The 16,012-nt window shown below is 42.9% G+C and overlaps 1 protein-coding gene across 30 annotated transcripts in view; it reads left to right on the forward strand.

The window, feature by feature from the left end:
- LOC141765101 (regulating synaptic membrane exocytosis protein 1-like) overlaps positions 1 to 16,012 on the forward strand; it is a 126,687-nt gene that overhangs the window by 34,952 nt on the left and 75,723 nt on the right. For 26 of the 30 annotated variants that reach the window (XM_074631001.1, XM_074630970.1, XM_074631004.1 and 23 more), the window contains exons 3-4: positions 6,993 to 7,004; positions 7,502 to 7,522. The exons of 1 other annotated variant lie outside the window; for it this stretch is intronic. In XM_074631001.1, the coding sequence (XP_074487102.1) occupies positions 6,993 to 7,004; positions 7,502 to 7,522 (33 nt within the window). The remainder of the gene's footprint in view (positions 1 to 6,992; positions 7,005 to 7,501; positions 7,523 to 16,012) is intronic. 3 more of the 30 variants (XM_074631006.1, XM_074630971.1, XM_074630973.1) reach the window with 2 other exon arrangements.

The following is a 16,012-nucleotide window of genomic DNA, read 5'->3' on the forward strand; positions in this document are numbered from 1 at the left end:
CTGAGGCTGAAGTGTTGTGGAATGGTTATGAATCGAAGCACCTTAGCTCACTTGAACGTAACAGCATCTGTGTTGTCCTGTGTCTCCTGTGACTGCACCGCAGCCATCAAGCAAGCATGTCGAACATTGACAGGGCTGACCTTCTTAAGAAACAAAGAGAGAAAAAGAGAGGCACACGGTCCAGATAGGTTTGTAGTGAAGGACGGCATCTGTAGTTAGGTTATAATGGATTCCAGTAGCGTCCCAGTTTCACAGCAAAATGTCCCAAAAAATATAGAAATAGACAAAAAACGTCTCTAACAATGCTTACATCGTTGTCCTTTTTGCTCTCTGCTCAGTTTGTTCCAAACCAGGGCTGTCAAAGTTAACGCGATAATAACTTTGTTTTAACGCATTAAAGCTTCATTAGGTAACAATTTTTTGGCATCAATGGGCAAAAATTCCATAATAACCTTTCAGCATATTGCAATTCAAGTGTTCTGAGAGAAAACTAGACTTCTGCTCCTCCTCATGGCTCTGTTTTCAGGCTTTAGAAAATCTAGCCCGTGACGGGAGACTTTGACCAATCACAGGTCATTTCAGAGAGAGAGAGCGTTCCTAATGGCTGTGCTCTGGTCATGTGAGTGGTGCTTGGTATTCCCTCAACTGATCTCAACATGGCTGCCGGGTCACAAACGTTCTCATTTTACAGCTAAACAGTACACTACAAGATGTTTCTGGAAACATCTGAGGAGAGAAATAGACATTGCAGTAACAGAATATTGATTTATATTTGATCAGCGTTGCCTAGTTTGACCGCTGGTCGTAGTGATTGACAGCCGACTCTCATAGACAGCAGCTGCACAGCTGATCCAGATCAGCTCTGACTGCTTGTTTTCCTCCGGTCTGTGAAATCTTGTAGATGCCGTTAGGTGCACCGGAGGACACGGACTAACATGATTTTTTTCAGGTTACCTGTCTCATGTATTACTGTCACGATATAGTGAACGTTTTATAAAAATAACTTTTTTAATCATATTTTCTCCAATCTCGCCTACTTCAGCTTTAACTCAACTTGCGATTTTTCGGTTGTAGCGGGCTCAGTTTTAGCTTGTCGGTAAGGAGTACTGAATAACGCTCCAAACTTGGCAAGGAAAAACTGGTATGGCTATTTTCAAAGGGGTCCCTTGACCTCTGACCTCCAGATCAGTGAATGTAAATGGGTTCTATGGGTACCCACGAGTCTCCTCTTTACAGACATGCCCACTTTATGATAATCACATGCAGTTTGGGGCAAGTCATAATCAAGTCAGCACACTGACACACTGACAGCTGTTGTTGCCTGTTGGGCTGCAGTTTGCCATGTTATGATTTGAGCATATTTCTTTATACTAAATGCAGTACCTGCGAGGGTTTCTGGACAATATTTGTCTTCATATTGTGTTGCTAATTATACATATATTTGCATAAAGCAGTATATTACCCCACTCCCAATTTGATAAGAGTATTAAATACCTGACAAATCTCCCTTTAAGATACATTCTGAACAGATAAAAATGTGCGACTAATTTGCGATTAATCGCCATTACATATTTTAATCGATTGACAGCCCTTTTCCAAACTTATACAGTATGTATTAATATAGAGATTTTTTTTTTCTTTTAGCCAAAATATTAAAAAACATAACACAGCTACTTGCTCGCAAGATTAGTTTTTTTTTTTACTTTTTTGATGGTAACTATGGCCAGTGTGTTGACAGTGGTTTAAAATGGCAAATGTAAACATCTTACCTCGCTAGTGACAAAAAGGAAACTGCATACTCTACCGTGTCATATTTATGAAAATATGAGTTTTGGAACATACGGACGATACAGACAGACAGTTGAGCCATCATTTAACCCAACAGGCAGTAAGTGTTTGATTATTCTGTACTGCTCATTAAATAACAGAGTCATGCGTGGCAGAGACAGTTAACAAGAGTCCACAGCCATGCTACCGGTGCTGTGAAGCTCTACTCACGCACAGTGCTGCTCTGAGCTCAATGCTAACGTCAGCAAGCTAACATGCTCACAATGAAAATGCTAACATTCTGATGTTGAGTGGATAATGTTTACAGTGGTAATAGTTTTAGTTTAGCAGGTAAGCAAGCTAAGATTTGCTCATTAGCTTTAAACACAAAGTACTGATGGGAATGTCATTCATTTTGCATGTATTTGGTCATAAACCAAAGGTTTGGTGCAAAAGGAAAATTAAGAAATCACCCAAGTTATTTAAGATCATCCCATGGGAAACATGAATGTCCAACACACCCATGTTGTAGAGATATGTCACTGGATAAGTCAACAGTTTGACCTGCTGGTGGCACTTGATTAAAAGTCACCAAAGTCAGTAGGCTTTCCTCTCTGGGAAACATAGCATGCCTAAAAAGAAAAACAAACTAACAAAGCATGATGTTAATTTAAACCCACAATCCACTGAATCCACTGAGCAGTGCTCCCTCTAGGTACAGGCTCTATAGGCCACACTATCATAAAACAAAGACCCACACCGTATCACCAAATTATAACCATACATTTGATCCAGGTTGGATCAGTGCGTCGTCCATGCATGAACCAAACATTCCATTCAAGCATTTTATGGGCTCCAACCCAAGAGAGAGGACCTCCTCCCTGGGTACGTTACCTCACAATGGACCCTCCATCCTTGGCCTGCTGGTCCCCAATCTGTTCAGGATCCGCCTAGCCCAGCTGGGCCTGAACTCACACTGGCACCACACGTATGTAGAACTCAAAGACCAACGAGAACAGGGATAAAGATAGTATCCCTGTTGGTAAAGCCATTAATATTACTCTCACAGCAGACAGGCTGTTCCATGGAAATACAGGGATGAGACTATAGCATGATGCAAATGCAATCTATAAATAAAACAAATAAAATAAAGGATTTATTTGAAGGGGAAAATTTGTGCTCAAAATGACATCAATCAATATGGCCTTTTTATATAATAAAGTGTTTTAAAGGTCCCATATTATAAAAAGTGACATTTATGTCTTTTATATTATAAAGCAGGTTTAAGTGATATATAAATACTGTGAAAGTATCGAAACTCTTAATCCACAGAGAAATACACACAGCCCGTATTCAGAAACTGTGCGTTTGAAACAAGCCGTTAGGATTTTTGTCATTTTGTGATGTCACAAAGCTACAGTATTAAGACCATTTCACAGTTTTAAACATAAACATTCTAAATGTGTCCTGTTTTATTTGCCGTTGCAGTGTATGTGAATGACATCAGCTAACAGGAAGTAAACATGGACCCAAGCTGTTGCCTAGCAACATAATTCCATTGCAATTCCTTTGAAATGCACTAAAACGGAGCCTTTCAAACGGGGTAAATACAGGTATATTCAAGCAGACAGTATGAGGAAAATAAAGTGTTTTTTAAATATTAAAGTATGTAAACATGTTCTAGTAGAAACCAAAAATACAAGTATGAACCTGAAAATGAGCATGATATGGGACCTTTAATATGGAATTTGAATTTATTTCAGGGGCCTAAATAATTGAACACATTCAAAAGAAAGGGAGATTTAGTGCAGATGTAATGTATATTCATTACCTCCGACAAGGAGGTTTGTCAGCAGGATTACGGAAAAATACCTTCTGCTGTTAATCATTGTTTCATGTGTAATAATATATGCCTAGTAGATTTACTGTCTTACTGGATTTTTTTTTGTGTATGTGTGAGTGTGTTTTTGTCTGCCACTTTGACATAATGAATCAATGAATCAATGGATATGTGTGTGTCCAGTCAAATTAACTGGGTTTATACCAAATACAAAACATATTCAATACCTTTCATTACCTTTAAACCGGCTCCGGTAGTGAGCAGTGCTGTGCACGTCAACACCAGACACCAGACATCATTACTACAAAAGAGCCTACGCTTGCCTTCGCTATTCGCATCAGTACTAAACAGGTGTAACGTCAGGCTGTGTTGAAGACCACGGGCACACCTGATGGATCTTTGAAAATATTTTCGGCCGATGAGCATGTGACAGTTTAGGAGGGTTAATGCACGCCTCCTCCTCCGTCCGTCTTGATATGCGCCTTCAGCGACTCCAGTGCATCACTACATTGTTTTCCAGTCACAACCGCGACAAACTGAAATCCTTGCCTTGAGTGAAAAATTGTTACGAGGTAAAAAAAAGATGACCACAGCCAAGATCAAGCCTCGTAGTTGTCCCTCCATTGTTGCGTTCTGGAAGTCTGCTCTCTTTTGTTTACTTCCGGGAGTTTTCCAGCATGGAAATTCTGACCAATTAGAGAGCAGTTTCTTTGCACACCAAACTTTTGGTCCGCTTGTAAATGCTGCAGTGTGAACACAAACCAAACTCGAGGCAACATGCAACATTGTAACAATTTGGTCCCTGATTCAGACCAGAGCAAACAAACTACAGGTGGGAAAACGCCCTTAAATTCCATTGTTATCTCCTGCATGGGGACGTAACTATAAATAGTGAAAATTATGTTTCACATTGAATTACAATGTAAGAGAATATTTCAATCATATGGTATGTTTACTTTCAACACTTATCAAAGCCTATTACAAGGATTTCTGATAATGCAACTACTTTATTTATCAAAGTTACATGCATGATTTATTGCATCACTGCAACCAAAACAGATCTGAATTTCTACACTTGCTTATAAGGGATAAGAGAACACAAAATTGTCTTTCGTTTCTTTTCTGTGTACGTTTGTGCAAGGTTGTGTGTGTGTGTGTGTGTGTGTGTGTGTGTGTGTGTATAATTTGTGTGGGAGGGATGCATCAGAAGTGAAACTCTTTTGGTCTCGGCGGTGCTTGCCTCTGTCCCGGGTCGTCCAGGCCGGCCAAGCAGAATAACAGGGTTAGGAAAGGGTGAGCTCTGTTTCATTACATAAAAACCTTCTCCTGCCTACAGTGTGCTCATCTAGCCCACATCAGCAGCGCACTGTGTTTTCCTCTAGTTAGCAGTTTGCCTTTTAAAGGGGCTCGAAGTAGAAGAATCAGAAATAGCTTGTTAACAGTGACACTTGTATCCGTTAAGTCAACGTCAGTCAGCGTCCTGTTGCTCGTGCCTGTGCTCGCGAGCATCGGTCAAAACAGTGAGGCGACACACACGAGACTGAACGTGATTGACAGGCATCATGTTGATTAACATTAGCAATATTAGCAGCTAAAACCACAATATCACTATATCTTTCAACCCCCCGACATCGGTCACATTCTTGTTTTGCAAGACGGGCTTCACATTGTTTCGTGCTTCTGTGGAGTTTGTGTTGGAGTCTGAGTTGTGGTGGGGGCTGGTCGTTTGTTGGCCTTTGGCTGAAAATAAAGGTACTCGCAAGTGCGCATGACGTCACATCACGTCACATTTTCCCAGAAAAAAACATCCCGCATTCTTCACATTAAAAGCATCTACACGCTGATAGAGGAAACACAGAAAGTAGCGGAAGGTGTCATTTCTTAGGTTACAACCTGTTCACACATTGGCAATAAAAAACGATTAAAAAACGTTTATATGTGTAAAAACTTACATACTGTCCCTTTAAAACGTAACGTGATGTTTGTCGCGTGTTTTCCGTACTGACGTTACGTTATTTCCGAACGTGTTTTACTTAGTTTACGTACTTATTTTAAGCCCAACCATGACGTTTTCCCTTAACCTAACTAAGGGGTTTTGTTGCCTAATCCTAAGTGAGTGGCTTTGTTGCCCCCTGCTGGTACTGCACGTTAATACAGATGTGTAATATTTACGTCTCTGTGAGGCAAAACTTGACACTGACACACTTTCCTCTGGTGGACCGGCGGGTCAGTTACACGCTTTGGCGTGATATTGGGTCGGTGCACAACAACTATAGTTACAAATCACAAGTTTTTCACAGGTTTAGAAAGGGACCACATTGCAACCACAAGCTCTGAACACAAACTCAGAAATCATACAGAGCCTTATTTGGAATAGACTGAACTCCAATGAAAGACTTAGTGAAAATAATGAAGTTTTGAAAGACACTTCAATATCAATTATCATGACATGTTACAAATCATTATATAAATATAGCACTTTAGGGATTTTTTAAAATCGCAAAATTTTGGGATAGAAATATTAGGCAATACACTCTTATTTGTTTCTAAGCAGCTTACTGTAATAATTCATCAGTTCCTAATGACAGAGCTGTGTAGTGCTGCACAGTGCCCTGCAGAAGGCATCCCAGCTACATGCTGTGCAAATGCCATCCAAACACCGATTAGGCCACAGCGCTTTGCCCCTGCTTGACATTATAATGAACATACTATATTATTAAAAAGGGATTGGAAATAATAAATGTATTAATTCATCACACTGTATTTACATTCATTCACAGCATTCATTAAGAAGTAAGTAAAAACAACAACCTCCGTGAACTAATTAGTTTATATCCTGAGGTCAAAACAAAGAGGATCAAATGATAATTACTATTATTTATTTAATTTATATTTTAAAAAGACCTGGACAGATTTCTATGGGAGTGTATATAGACAGAGGTTTAGGGGAAGAATGTGCTCCGTGTGGCTTCTGGTGTCCCAGTTTCCTCTTCGTGCTGAGGAACTGTGACACATCCTGATGCTGTCACAGGTCATGAAGGTCATGCCGAGCTGGGTCATGCATGTCGCTAACAGTCTAACATGTCAGTGGTCACATACATCCACATACTGTTGTCTCCACCGCCTCACACTCTCTCACTGAATATGAAGTATCAATTCTGCAGAATGTTATTAACAAATGTTTGCACCACGTCCTCTTTTCCCCTCTTTTCCCCCTTTTTTTCCTTTTCCTACAATCTGTCCAATATCCCATTTCACAAATTCACCCTCTCTGCACCTCTATTTCTTATATCTTTTATGTTCTTTCATTCTTTCTTTCTCCTTTCCTGACTTCCACCGTCACTTCTCTCACTACTCACTGCTACCTGGACTGCATGCCACAAAGGAGGACAAAGTGGTTAGCATCTTTTTTTTTTGGTGTTCTCTCTCTGTGCTGTGAATGTGATGTTTGTGCCAACTGAAGGTTAAAAAAAAATGCTGGCTGTGTTCAAATCTGGAGTTGAGATCTCTCTTGTCTGTTTTACAGCATGTTGACTTCTATACCCCGGAACGGTGATGGAGAATATTTCTAATTTTAGTTTCTTCCATATTGGCCAGACCTACAATTTCCCAGCTGAAAGAAAAAAAAGGGTTGAAAACCAACAATATCAGATGCAAGAGAGCGAGCTATCGGATTGGAACGGAGCCAGTGTGTGTGTACAAATCCACTTATGGATTACTGACTTAACTGAACAGAGCGAGTCCCTGATAGGTCATGGTTTTTTGTTAACTTTGATTTCTCAGAGCATTAACTGTACTTTGTGGGGTGGAGCTATTGTGTCCTCAGAGGATTTTCTCCCCAGTGTAAACCCTGACTAACTCTGTGTCCGTTGTCTGTCTCCTCCCCTTGCAAAGTGTCTCATAGTGAAGGACAGGGTAAGGCCTGCTGGGTGATGGATTTTGCTGCATGGGTCACTACTATTGTCTCCCCTTCACACTCGGGTCTGTGCTCATTCACAGTATCAGAACAGGAATTCAGACCCCACTATCAGTTTTTCGCCTCACAGATCATTGCGGTTAAGCGGTCCCAGGGCAGCTGGCTGGTGATCCTGCATCAGTACTCTAATTCTGAGAATGAATGCAGACCCTGAAAATCAACTGGCGGGCAGAGCGAGCATGAGCCATAATAATATAGGACGTCTGACCCTTCTGACCCATCCTGACCCCTCTTCCTATGGCTGTAGGCATGGCTGTGCTGAACGGGGGGGCCCAACGGATACTGGTTCAAATCCTTGACAAAAATGGGGGACGGGGAGATTGGCATTTCAGATGGCATGCGTATAAGAAAGCACTACCTACAGACCATTTATCTGAATGCGTAATGAATGCACACTCATGCCTGTGCATGCTTTTCCCTGCCTGTGTGTTTGAGACCAGACCAGCCTTGCCATGGGGAGACGGGAGGGGCCCAGATAGTATATGTTCCACTTTGTCCACTTCCCCCTCAATGCTTGGTCGCTGCAATATGTCACCAAAGTGTTGTTACTGCTGAGCCCTGTCAAAGTCAGGAACGGTGAAGAGAATGGCAGTGAATTTTAGTTTGGGATGTCTCTGAGCCCTTGAATTGTCAGAGAGAGGATTCATTGTGTGACTGTGCTTATGCATCCAGATAAGGCAGCAAATAAGTCTGAATAGAAAAGGGAAAAGTTGACTCATGTCCTTCATACAGGCTTTTGATATGCTGCTTATGATATACACCTGTAGGCAGTTGCATTTTTAGGGGGAAAATATGGTGGTGCAACTACACACAAAACCAGAAAATGACAGTTTAATGCCGGGATCAGACTATACGATATTTTTGTCTTTGATTATGGTCACCATGTCAGATCTAACAATCACAGCACTGTAAACTCTTGCAGTGTCTTGGTCAGGTGACAGGCAAGACTACACGTTTGACCACGACCAATCACGGCACGTCGTATTCCACGATCATGCGCGAGTTCAGACGTCATCGGGGAGGGGGTTGAAGCAACTGTCAATCATGGCGACAGAAGCGTTGTGTGTGATGCTGGCGGTCTGGTGTTGCGAAAAGAAAAAGAAAAGAAAGAAAAAAGGGTTGTGGATGTGCTCCTGGGTGGCACAGAGAGGACGGTATGGGCTGTCCATACTTCAGTCAGTTTGGTTGTCCCACCTGACAGCAGCAAACTCGGCATCCCTCCTCCTTTTCTCCATGTTTGTTTATTACCAAGTGACCTGACTGCGACTGCGCGCTGGAGAGAGCACCTGATCGGTCAACGCAAAGGAACACGTTGTTGGAGATGTCACAATAGGCGTGTCAAAACGAAAAATTCTGACAGGCTAGACTTTTCCTCGGGGTGTCGTGGGGCGTCCCAGACGTGGCGTCGGTTGTCGTGTGCTATGACACACTACACGAGATAAGAGGATCGATTTTCGCACACGACACTCATTTATCGTTCCCCATCCCCTACGACGGCCGCGTCGGGCTATAATCGGGCTGATATCGCGTAGTCTGAGCCGGGCATAACACGGGAGAATCCACCTGGGAACACACCTGTTCTCCTTAACTTGCTGTTATACTGCTCAATTTGTATGCACTGTCAATTCGGGTAGCCACGTTTGCCCAATTTCACTGCGTTGTCTTGCTGCTTTCATGTTCAGTAATCCTCTCAGGAAATGCTTGAGATCCTGAAAGCCTGTTCTTGACCAGGTAGCATCCCCTCTGAATTACCAACACAGTCTCACGGCAGTTCGTGAAATAGTCACAAAATGTAATCTATTTGATTTGTATATATAGATGTGAATTCTTTTCATGACGCTCAGCACGATTTTCAACAAAATATTTTCATGCTTTTTCCTACGAATGTCCAGCAACACGTGACACATGTCAATTTCTGCTCCAGTCTTTTAAAAATAAAACTACTCAGTTAGGTTTAGGAAGAGATCGACTTGGTTAGGCTTAGTCAACTAAACTACTCAGTTAGGTTTAGAACTGGATTGACTTGGTTAGGCTTAGTCAACTAAACTACTCAGTTAGGTTTAGGACTGGATTGACTTGGTTAGCCTTAGTTAACTAAACTACTCAGTTAGGTTTAGGACTGGATTAACTTGGTTAGCCTTAGTTAACTAAACTACTCAGTTAGGTTTAGGATAAGATCGCAGTTTGGGTTTAAATAACACTGGAGGTGCTGTAATTTAAGTACGGAAGTTACATGACAAATAAATCAACTTTGGCTTCTTGTTTCAAATGGGACACGAACACCGGTCTCCCGGGCGAAAGTCTTGTTTTTTTATTCATATTTTATGGAGGACTTTACACCTACTAGGGGCTAGGTGTAAGATTTAACTCGTAACTTAAGCCTACCTTGTAACTATTTCAGCTGATGCAACATTAAAATCTTAGTAGCTCATAAACTCTGACTTAAGTTAACCTACGTTAAAACTAGGATTTGTTTGAACTCACGCATACTGTAGCTGGTGCAACCCAGTGCTGAACCCCTTTTATAGTTTGACAAAAATACAGTATACATACAGTACTAGAAACACACATTATAGCTTAGTGCTAAGTATTTTGAGATTATTTTTCATATATGACGTACATGTTTACTTTGGGGGTTTTAGTAGTCTGGTTGCAGCCGTTTTATTTGTAAGTATTTGGTACCCTGAGTGGTTATAATTAGTTTATGGCCGACAGTTTACCAGAAACACACAACACACAGAGACGTGCGTTCACATTTACACCTATACAGCCATATTGAGTTTTGCTAGCTTACTGCATCAAGCTGACACTGCACTTTTATCCGGAAGGGAGGATGCACTGCGTAATCTCAATCATGTTTCTCAGTACTAGATGACTAACCCGCTGCTCTTTCCTCCTCCTCCTCCTCCTCCTCACACGCCACTCCTCTCTTCTCATACACCACTGTATCTGTAGTAGCCTCTGTAACACTCTTTGTTCCCTTCATCCGTCCATTCTAAAGCATCTCCTTTTAACTGGTATCACTCTCTTACCCTTTTAAAAAAATCTAGTGACGCGAGACTTTGGCCAATCACAGGTCATTTCAGAGAGAGAGCGTTCCTGAACTCAAACTGACGAAATGGTCAAACTAGGCAGCGCTGCTCAAATATGAGTCAATATTCTGTAACTGTAATGCCTATTTCTCACGTAAAATGTTTTCAGAAACATCTTGTAGTGTACTGTTTAGCTGTTAAAGCCCCCCTCCAGACAGTTTTACTTCCTGTTTTTTGGTTAACGTTCTTTCTCAAACAGAGAATGGGGGTGTGGCCAATAGTCAGACGTAATTCAGTGCCATGGCAACCAGAGTGCTTCTATTTTCAACCTGGTTTAGATGAAACCCGTTTGAAATGCAGTTTTGGGACGTTTCGGTGTTGCACCGTCCACCAGCACCGGACGCTCTTTCACAACAGCATTTGTGTGTGCAGTGATTGGGTGCAATCAACGCAGTGGATTATACGAAACAACACACTGACTGTCTCTCCCGTTTGCTCCCTTCTTTACCGTCTCTTCTTCCTGGAGATAAATTAACGGAAAGCGGCAGATGCCGTTTTGAGGAGACAGTCTTGACTTGCCAAATTATATTTTAAATTGACAAACATCATATGTGAGAGGAGGTTGTGTTGCTCTGACTCTACCTTTCTGGCATGGAGAGGAGGTCGTGTTTCTCTGGCTCTACCTATCTAGCGTGGAGAGGAGGTCATGTTGATCTGGCTCTACCTATCTAGCTAGGAGAGGAGGTCGTGTTGCTCGGGCACTATCTATTTGGCATGGAGAGGAGGTCGTGTTGCTCTGGCTACCTATCTGGCGTGGAGAGGAGCTTGTGTTGCTCTGGCTCTATCTGTTTGGTGTGGAGAGGAGGTCGTGTTGCTTGGGCTCTACCTATCTAGCGTGGAGAGGAGGTCATGTTGCTCTGGCTCTACCTATCTAGCGTGGAGAGGAGGTTGTGTTGCTCGGGCACTATCTGTTTGGCATCGAGAGGAGGTTGTGTTGCTCTAACTCTACCTATCTGGCATGGAGAGGAGCTTGTGTTGCTCTGGCTCTATCGATTTGGCATGGAGAGGAAGTCGTGTTGCTCTGGCTCTACCTATCTAGCATGGAGAGGAAGTCATGTTGCTCGGGCACTATCCGTTTGGCGTGGAAAAGAGGTCATAATGCTCTGGCTCTACCTATCTTGTGTAGAGAGGAGCTTGTGTTGCTCTGGCTCTATCTGTTTGGCGTGGAGAGGAGGTCGTGTTGCTCAGGCTCTACCTGTCTGGCGTGGAGAGGAGGTTGTGTTGCTCTGACTCTACCTATCTGGCATGGAGAGGAGCTTGTGTTGCTCTGGCTCTATCGGTTTGGCATGGAGAGGAGGTCGTGTTGCTCTGGCTCTACCTATCTAGCATGGAGAGGAAGTCATGTTGCTCAGGCACTATCTGTTTGGCGTGGAAAGGAGGTCATAATGCTCTGGCTCTACCTATCTTGTGTAGAGAGGAGCTTGTGTTGCTCTGGCTCTATCTGTTTGGCGTGGAGAGGAGGTCGTGTTGCTCAGGCTCTACCTGTCTGGCGTGGAGAGGAGGTTGTGTTGCTCTGACTCTACCTATCTGGCATGGAGAGGAGCTTGTGTTGCTCTGGCTCTATCGGTTTGGCATGGAGAGGAGGTCGTGTTGCTCTGGCTCTACCTATCTAGCATGGAGAGGAAGTCATGTTGCTCAGGCACTATCTGTTTGGCGTGGAAAGGAGGTCATAATGCTCTGGCTCTACCTATCTTGTGTAGAGAGGAGCTTGTGTTGCTCTGGCTCTATCTGTTTGGCGTGGAGAGGAGGTCGTGTTGCTCAGGCTCTACCTGTCTGGCGTGGAGAGGAGGTTGTGTTGCTCTGGCTCTATCTGTTTGGCGTGGAGAGGAGGTCGTGTTGCTCGGGCTCTATTTGTTTGGTGTGGAGAGGAGGTCATGTTGCTCTGGCTCTATCTGTTTGCCGTGGAGAGGAGGTCGTGTTGCTCTGACTCTACCTCTGATCCACCTTCTCACATATGTTCACATTATATGTATTCTTTTTTGTCATATGGATTGTCTATGTTGTATTTTCATTATGTTGTTACTCTGTACACATCTATTGCAAGACTGTCTATCCTGGAAGGGGGATCCCTCCTCTGTTGCTCTTCCTGAGTTTTTTTTTCGCTGTTAAAAAGTTTTTTTTTGGTTATGTTTTTCCTTATCTGATGAGAGGGTCGTACTGTAAAGGATAGAGGGTGTCGTATCCTGTAGAGATTGTAAAGCCCCCCGAGGCAAATTTGTGATTTGTGATTTTGGGCTACCAAATAAAATTGACTTGACTTGATTCATGGCACAATTAAAAAAAAAAGTATTTGTCTCCCTCCGTTGACTACCGTTCATTTTTTTTGCAAAATAAGGTTCCCGAGGGTCCACGGGACGGGACTTTGGCTCTCTATGGGACCTTATGTCGATATGAATATGTACGCTAGTCAACAGCAAGAGACAAAGACTTTTTTGATCCTGTTTAAATTGCGTCATGAATCACATATATGATGTTTGCCAGTTTAAAGATCATTTTGCAAGTAAAGAAATTGTGATTCACGGCACCGTCGACTACCGTATATATTTTTTCCGAAATCAGGTCCCATGGTGGTCCACAGGAAGGGGCAGGACTTCGCCTCTCCATAGGGGCGTCAGATGTGTGTCACTTCAGAGGGCAGAATACGTACAAATACGTACAGTATTTGTTGTTCAATTTGAAGGACTTGTTGGGTAATGTAGAGCACTGAGGGCAGCAAGAGAGAGTCTTCTCCGCGATCTTGAGCTCTGCTCTCCTTTCAGCCTTTCTCACCGCTGAATGCTTTTGGCCTGCTCGTAGAGTTGATCTACTACCTTATTAGGGGAAATGGAGCATTATGTCTTTTGCGGTCGTCTTTCTTCCCACCATTCAGGATTTACCATTCCCTGAACGATGGCAGTTTACACCCAGCACTGCCTCATATGTCATTCTGTCGTGTGTGTGTGTGTGTGTGTGTGTGTGTGTGTGTGTTGAGGGCAGGGTCACTGCACACGCTGACTGAAAGCCAAACACACCCCTCCCCACCCCCAAGGCTCCCATTTATTCTGCCCATTTAAGGAAAAGCTGATGTTCACACAATTCGGGGCCTAAATGAATGCTGTTCTCGTCGCGAGCTGCTGTTGAATGCTGCCGCTGTTGGCAGAGCTGCAGACACACGCCTTCACCATTTTGTCAGCAGATGGATGGAGCAGCGCCGGGGGGGCGGGAGATGAAGGGAAGGGAGTGTGGGATAGAGAAGCATGAGTGACAGGTGTGTGGTGTCTTCATTTGTCAAGTCAGCCAGGTGTGTCAGCTGAGCTAGAGGGTGAGGAGAGATGAAAGGAAATGAATGGAGTATAGAGAAAAAGGAAATGGAAGGGAGAGGAGGAAATGATAAGAAACAAAAGGACAGGAACAAAGGACAGGAAAGGAACTAGGGCTGTCAATTGATTCAAATAGTTAATCTGGATTAATCACAAATTAATCACACATTTTTTTATTTGTGTCATGTATTTAATTCTCTTATCAACATGGGAGTTGGGCAAATATGCTGCTTTATGTAAATGTATGTATATATTTATTATTGGAAATCAATTAACAACCCAAAACAATGACAAATATTATCCATTTATTATACATTTAGCATAAAAAAAATATGCTCAATTCATAACATGGCAAACTGCAGCCCAACAGGCAACAACAGCTGTCAGTGTGTCAGAGTGCTGACTTGACTATGACTTGCCCCAAACTGAATGTGATTATCATAAAGTGGGCATGTCTGTAAAGGGGAGACTCGTGGGTACCCATAGAACCCATTTACATTCACTGATCTGGAGGTCAGAGGTCAAGGGACCCCTTTGAAAATGGCCATGACAGTTTTTTCCTCGCCAAAATTTAGCATAAGTTTGGAGCATTAATTAACCTCCTTCATGACAAGCTTGTATGTCATGGTTTGAACCGATGGATTCATTAGGTTTTCTAGTTTCAAATGATGCCAGTATCAGAGCTTCACTCTAGAGCCCGCTACAACCTCCGAAAGATCAATTTACGTTAAAGAAATTAAAAAACAAATTTACGTTAACACGTTATTGTCACGTTAACTTTGACAGAAATAAAAGGAATTGAAAGGAATAAAGGAGAGTAGCGGAATGAAAGGAGAGAAAATAATGGGAAGGAAAGGAAATAAATGGCAAGGAAAGGAAGGGAGAGAAAAGGAAATAAGGTGAGGAAAGGGAAGGAGAGGAAATCCATCCTCAGATTCATATCAGAAAGCAAACACAATGGTAACTCGAGACAGTCTAAATGGCATTCGTGCAGGTTTTTTTGTTTTGTTTTCTCTGCTGTTATTATCCTTCAGTCCTGACGCACTCTCTCTGTTTCTCTCTTTCTCAGTTTTACAGGCACACACACACACGCACACACACACACACACACACACACACACACTTGTCCCCCCTTTCTCTCACTGGCTCTCCGTGATTTGGTTACCATGGAGAAGCACATTTTTTAGGCAGAAGGAGGTTGACATTATTACATGAGCGAGATGGCACTGCTTATTCTCCACACACACACACACACACACACACACACACACACACATATCTCGCCTACAGGCAGTCGCCCACGCCACGCTCTTCTAGGCAAGAAGGTTTCAGAAATGTTCTACATATACATACTGTACACATACCCACACACACGCAGACACATCATCCCACAGCACATCGCGCTCCACAGTGAAGAGATGAACTCAGGGTGACACTATAGAGTGGGCTGCCTGTGGATGCAGCGAGCCGATTGGTCGGGTTAGCCGAGGGTCCGACATCACGCTTCGGCTGGTCCGGCAGCAAGCACTACTACAAATACATGTGTCACACACACACACTACAGGTTGGGGCTTTTTGCATCTTATGGACATAAACACACACACGCACACTGACATTCCCACACACACACACACACACACACACACATTCACACACAATTAATTCCCCCTACAATATCTTTCAGGCTATCCAGAGCACAATCACTCCAGTGAAGGATTATATGTATTATATCCTGTGCGTGTGTGTGTGTGTGTGTGTGTGTGTCTGTGCGTGTGTGTTCTATAACTTCTTTATTGTTTACCCTCCCCCCCATCTAGCACATAACAAACACATGGAGGCGTGCCATTAGAAGATGAGATGTGTTTTTAATGTCTCTCTTCCGTTTGAGAACACATTCGTCCCATGATGTGTGTTTTTCTATATGATGCTCTCATTCAGGGATTAAGCTCATGGATTAGGGCATTTACTCTTCTTCGTTGGAAGCGAGAAGCAAAGCAACCTATAGATCTACTCACAGCCCGCCCGGGTGCTGATTGAA

The sequence above is a fragment of the Sebastes fasciatus genome, chromosome 3 (genome assembly GCF_043250625.1).
Source record: "Sebastes fasciatus isolate fSebFas1 chromosome 3, fSebFas1.pri, whole genome shotgun sequence".
NCBI classification, from domain to species: domain Eukaryota; kingdom Metazoa; phylum Chordata; class Actinopteri; order Perciformes; family Sebastidae; genus Sebastes; species Sebastes fasciatus.